The 6,397-nt window shown below is 38.6% G+C and overlaps 1 protein-coding gene across 1 annotated transcript; it reads left to right on the top strand.

Moving 5' to 3' along the window:
• Positions 1-223: 223 nt before the first annotated feature.
• LOC580897 (zinc finger protein Aiolos) lies at positions 224-5,576 on the top strand. The gene is made up of 2 exons (XM_003730657.3): positions 224-493; positions 1,526-5,576. Exon 2 carries the CDS (start codon positions 1,544-1,546, stop codon positions 3,647-3,649), a length of 2,106 nt encoding a protein of 701 aa, XP_003730705.1. The 5' UTR covers positions 224-493; positions 1,526-1,543; the 3' UTR covers positions 3,650-5,576.
• The last annotated feature ends 821 nt before the right edge of the window (positions 5,577-6,397 follow it).

Genomic DNA, 6,397 nt, shown 5'->3' with positions numbered 1-6,397 from the left:
TTTATCAGCTTGAGCTGTACAAGAAAACTGTTAAAAACCATGCAAACTGAGATTTACATTACTAATTCTACAAGAAATTTCCATTATTGTTTTTTAATTGTCCTCAACACTTTTTTCTAAATTAATTGAACAGAGCAGTAAATTTCAAATTTTCATTATTTGTTTCTATCCCATTCTTGGTTTGCCCTGAGTCCGAATAGAATAATCGAAATATATACAGCTCCCTAGTAATGTGTGTGGTACAATATTATTTCACTGTGAATATATGGAATCCAATCCATCTTTTTGATAAATTTCTGTTTGTCTTGACTCTAAGAATACTGCTTACAGATCCTATACTAAAGACAGTGTTTGTTGGAACATCTTCGAATTATATTCAGCTCAACCTGGTTCAGTCACACAGTGCCTGAACGTGAAAGGAACTGTGATTGTGAATGAATGATGTGAAATTGAAAGCTTCCACTTCGCCATTAGCAGACAGACTAGGCACTACGTGAGTAGATCTAGATAGATCTAGAGAATAGACCTCCCTAGAAAATTAAATTCTATTACAAAATGTCAGGGACCTTCATTGTTGGGATAGACCTAGAGCAAAATAAACAAGTGCCCAGCAATCGGTTACAATCCAGATTGCCTGAACTATATTTTATACGGATCTCTGGATCTGAACTAGACCCCTAGCCCCTATAGTTCTCTGAGTCGGAATCAGATGTCAACAAATCACTTCCTGACGACCTGAGCTGTGCTTCCATGATTGAGTCTAGGCCTACTCTATATTTCTATGAATATGATCTCGGATTGAAGTAATCCTCATGATAAATAGAACAACACTCGGCAGACAATAAACAATACGTTTTGAAGAACTTCTATAGACTATAGACCTCTAATAGGCCTAGAATCTAGACTAGATCTAGATCTATATTATAAAAATGATGCATGCGCATGAGTTCATTATACGATCTATCTGCACTCGAGTTGAGGCTGTGTGTATCTATTGCACGAAGCCATTAGGCTGAGTGCGATAGATACACACAGCATCAACGAGGGCGGATAGATCGTAGATCTATAATGAATGAATGAAAACATGCATCATTTGTTTTATACAACGAAACTCCTAGATCCTTGTTATTTGGTGTAAAAAAAAATTCATTCAAGATTGTTTGTGACAGTATTTGGCTGACAAATAAATCTCAAGTTTAATAAGGCTTAATTTAGTGTGCAAACATAGCTATAGATATAGCAAGCGCACTAATTACCCTATACCCATTTACGCATAGTGCTGCGCAAGAATAGGCTCATGCTCACGCAGTATTACGCGCTCTAACCTCTACGCGCACTACTGCGCTCTCAAAACAAGTTCAATAGTACTGGAAATATTGCACTCCTTTTCATTAAAACGAGTGCAATAGGCTTAGTAAATGAATCACATGTGACTGCGCTTGACCAATCATTTGATTAGGATCTAGGAGTGAGTTGTATAAATGAAACTAATTGATTCCTCAATTTATTTGTCGTTCATTTTCAGGTTATTGTCACTCGTGGAATGGAGAGCACTCAGCAGGACAAGCCTGACCCAGCTCCACAGGCCAGCTCAGCTTTGGGTATCCCTGGACATCCAAGGTCACAGAGGTCAAAAAGTAGTGATGATCCCTCGACCAGACCACCCCTTGAAAGAGGCACCCAGCTTATGAACTATGGCTCCCAGAATCCAATGTTAGTAGTAACAATGAAACAAGACGAGTCTGCAGTTCCACAGGACTTATCCAAGCATGGTAGTCACATATCCAGAGAGTCATCCTCAGAGACCACAGGAACTAATATGGACATGCAGTTTGTTGTCTTGGATGATGATGATGAAGATGACATTGAGGATGATGTGAGGGTTGAATTCATGCAAACTGAATCCTTGGACAGCCCTGGTGAGGCATCAGCAAATGCTGCAGGATCAGAAAACAGCAGTCCAGGATTCCTTCTGAAGTGCAGTATGTGTGATCGTGTGTTTTCTAGCCAACAGAGACTCATGCTTCATATCAACAAGCACATGGGAGCTAAGCCGTATGCATGCCCACATTGCCCTGCTAACTTCAACTCACGGGCATCGTTTCAAAGGCACAGGCGATCCCACAAGAGCTCCATGGCTGATATTCAGACACATACCTGCACCCTTTGTCATGCTCAATTCTCAGATATTCAGCATTTGACAGAGCACTTGAAGATACACACAGAAAAGAGGAGAAGCTGTCCACATTGTGGAATCTTCATTGGTGGTTCTCGCAGCATGCAAAAGCACATCAGCATAGAGCATCCTGCAATGGTAAAGACCTATAAAAAGCACAGACCACCAAATATACCTGTTAGGGTTGACCTCCAATCGGGAAACCCAGACCCATTGCCTTCAACATCACATGAAGGAGATAAACCTGTGAGTTGTAGACGTTGTGGCAGACAGTTCCAAACAAATAGGGCATTACAAGGCCATATGAAAGGGCACAGTAGACTTTATCAGTGGAACCCTCGGAGATGCAAATGTGGGGTTCTGTTGGCTGACGAGGCAGAGTATCAAAGGCACCTGAAGAACTCGTGTTGCACAGCTATTTCTAGTTCGGATTTGTTGTCACCGCCTATAGACTCACCTGGAAGTCTGTCTCCTGTCTCACCAAACAGTGCTGCGCATTTGATGGCTGTCTCTGCTCAGAGACAAGCTAATACCCGTAGCAGGAGTCTAGACTCGTTCTTGAGAAATCCTCCAGCACCTTTTGCTATGATCAGTAGGTATCCTGCAAGTGCAGAGGGTGCTTTGGTCGAGTTTCCACCATCCCTTGCAGCAAGATATGCGGGATCGGCACATTCAATGGGGAGTCTTCAATATGAAACAAGTAGCCCGGTCAGCAAAGAGACACCAAGCAGCCAAAGTGCTTCGGAACAGAGAAGCCAGAGTCCCATTAACAGAATCACCATCAAGACAGAAGCTGAGGAGGAGGAAGAATGGAGTGAAGTTGTGAACATTGTACAAGTACATAGTAACACAACAACATCAGAGGAACCATCTGGTGATGGTGATAGTATTCAGGAGCCACAGCCTCACTATACTTTCAACAGAGACGAAGAAATAGCTAACAGAGAAAGGACTGAACACCAAGTTGTAGGTTCAGTTACAAAAAGCAGGCATAATGAGAAAGATGATCAACATAGGAAAGTTCAGTCTGTGACCCTAGGTGGAACAGAGGCATCATCATCCAGTGGAACCATGCAAGTAGATAAACCAATAGAGCCTGCCATTTCTCCTAGATTCTCTGTACCTCAGGGAAATGATTCTAGAAAGGGTTCAGACTCTGGTCCATCTCTTGGGAGAATGAGCAGTGAATCACCAAATATGCAGATTTCATCTTCCCAGTCCAGTCACCCACCTCCTCCTCACCCTCTGGTCAATTCATCCTTGCTGGGGGATAGAGACCAGGAGGGGTTACCATGGAGATGTTCCTTCTGTGGTATCACATTTGAAGACAGTTTGATGTATGTCATACATAAGGGATGTCATGAACCAGGGTCTAGCTTCCGATGTAGTATGTGCGGAGAACAGTGCGCTGATAAGGTCACCTTTATGCTACATTTTGTTAGAGGGCAGCACACAAAACCAACTCATGTATAACTTGAAGGGATACTCCTGTAATTTGTTTTTGACTTGGCTTTTTAAACAAGTTTTTTTTACAACCTGAAAGCTTGTCCAAGGCTTGCCTGACATAGCAACAAGTAATTTATGCAGGTTGGATTCCAATTATAGTAGTTCATTTATTAACAATAAATTAATGGAATAACCCTTCACTAGTATACATGTACTGTACATGTAGGTCTCCAGGAAAGAAACATCAATACAGTAAACCAGTCTATTAGCCAAATACATATATATTTTATTTTTAATATACATGTATTATACAAAGAAACACTATATATATAGCAATTGACAGTGAAATTATATACTCTATTAAATACTGAATCAGTCACACTTATTCAAAAATGTGTAATTGCTCGCATCTATGTGTCTGTGCTCATTACTACATGTCATGTACATGTATCTAATAATTGAGTATTTATTAACATTGTAGTTCTTTCAGTAATTTAAAAATAGTTGTAATGGTCATGTGATACGGTAGATCAAAGAGAGTTAGCAAAGCCCGTTATATGATAGACTTGTTCACATATGGTATTCCATTTTATAGTGAATAATTTCTTTCCAAAGAGTCCTGTTAGTAACTTCTGCACTTCCATGTTGCAAGTTTATGTATTTCAATAACTAGAATGCAGTTTGCATACATTGCTTGTTTCTACCCTGGCTAGCATTGAAGGTTGAGTACCATTGTTCACTGTTTCAGATGCAAGCCTGAAATTTTGATAGTTAAAATTTTGTGAACTGTTTGCACTGATCTTTTCACAGATGAAAGAGACATAGCCGGCCTGTATTCTGCTCAAATGTGTACATGGTCTTTAGTTTAAAGTCGTGTTTTAGCAAAGGAATTTAGCCCCTGCAGGGGCTAAGTTTTCATTTTGTTACACAGAACTTTAGACCGAGCATCAGGTTTTAGTACAATTCCAAGTTTCCACCCTTCAACTTCAATAGCTGTGTAAGGATGCGCATGTAAAAAAGGATCCAATATACATATATTTATTACAATGCATGTTGCAATGCACATCGTCATGAATTTGAAATGCGGCAGACAGATTTTGAAGCAACTTGTTGAGATGACAATGTTCTGCCACTGTACAGTCTTTGTTTATACACGTGCATGTTTGAGCTAACATTCAGTAGAGTAAATTGAATAAGCTTTTGGATGGTTATAATTGTATTCTTTTTCATTGGTTAACACACCCAGATGAGATATATTGATGATTGGCCAAACTGAAACGATAATTGTGATTATGGTATGCTTAGAAATGGTTACATTGGCGCTTGCTATTTGGTGCACCTCTCTGTAAGTATTTGATGTAAAAAATGGCGTTTCTCTGAATCAGATTGTTAATATCAGAATTCCAATTCTTAGAGATCCTTTTGAATGTGAACTTTTATGTATTTCTATCCAAGATACATGTACCGGTACTTATTTTCATGATTAGGCAAGATACTTAATACCATGCCAAAACAATTAGAAAAATTAAGTTTGAAAGAAAGTCTATTTTCATTTCTGTGTCAAAAAGAATATGTGCTTTGTGTCTGCAAAGTGTTATTCAAATTTATGTAAGAAAATTCTGTTAAAGCTTTATGTGATGTGTGTGTGTGTGTGTGTGTGTGTGTGTGTGCATTTAAGAGAAATATACATTATATCACTATTCAACTCTACAGTCTCTGATATTATAATTCTTTATGTATACTACTTACATGTAGATTTGAATGATATGTGATACAAAACATCTAAAAGTTTTACCAAATATGAAATGTTGTTTATAATTCAGGAGTATAGGAGTACACTAGGCAGTTATAAATGTCAAATATTATTTCATATTCCGTTCTCTATTTGTGTCAAAGAAATGTCTCAGAGACTATATCATTCACTTAAACAAGAAATGTTGCTACAAAAATATAATGAAAGTTCTTCCTGTCTTTTTTTCTTGTGCTCTATTATTGATCAGTGCTTTTTCTATGGGTTTATAAACATGTATCATTATCATGAGTTTTGAAAGGAGATTCAAGATTCAGTGATGACATGATCTTTATGATTGGATTGTGAAAGAAATTATAGCAGGATTAGATTTGAAAGTTTTGATTTTGACATTCTTCTTGACTGAGGAACAGAAAGTTTGTGAAATGTGGGAATAATAAAAACATATGATTTTCTAAGCCCCCCCCCCCCCCCCCCCCCCCCCAGTCATAGAAACGCTGTGATCGCCTCGGGTCTGTTGCCAGTCATGAGGAACTCCTTGGTTAGACAGTGACATTGTTACAATTTACAGCTGATTTGGATCTCTTCTCTAAAAAGCTTTACATATCTTTTTAAAATTTTGATATGATTCATGCTAGCATTCATGATTTTTGATTGGGAAGAGCTTACTTATCCAAATATTTAAATGTAGTCCTAACGCAGCTTGTTTTTCTTCAACATTATACAGTCATATTTTCGCTGTAAGGTATGCAGTGGCGAGGGGAGAAAGCAAGGGAGTGAAAGAGAAAGTGAGAGAACATAGTGCACAAGTCTTTGCACACATTTATAATATATAGAATCTTCTCTAAATGTATGGGGCAGGGAGAGAAAAACAGAAAGTGTGAGAGAGAGAGAGAGAGAGAGAGAGAGAGAGATAGAGAACTGTCATATCCAACATCTTTTGTAATTTTATACAATCATTCAACATTTTGTTCTTCTAACTAGATGTTCAACAGAGGCGGGATTTGCCATTCACAGGTCCCTAG

Source organism: Strongylocentrotus purpuratus, unplaced genomic scaffold (assembly GCF_000002235.5).
Source record: "Strongylocentrotus purpuratus isolate Spur 01 unplaced genomic scaffold, Spur_5.0 spur5_scaffold_7, whole genome shotgun sequence".
Lineage (NCBI taxonomy): Eukaryota > Metazoa > Echinodermata > Echinoidea > Camarodonta > Strongylocentrotidae > Strongylocentrotus > Strongylocentrotus purpuratus.
Note: the sequence above shows the minus strand (reverse complement) of the source record. Positions and strands in the feature narration are given on the sequence as shown.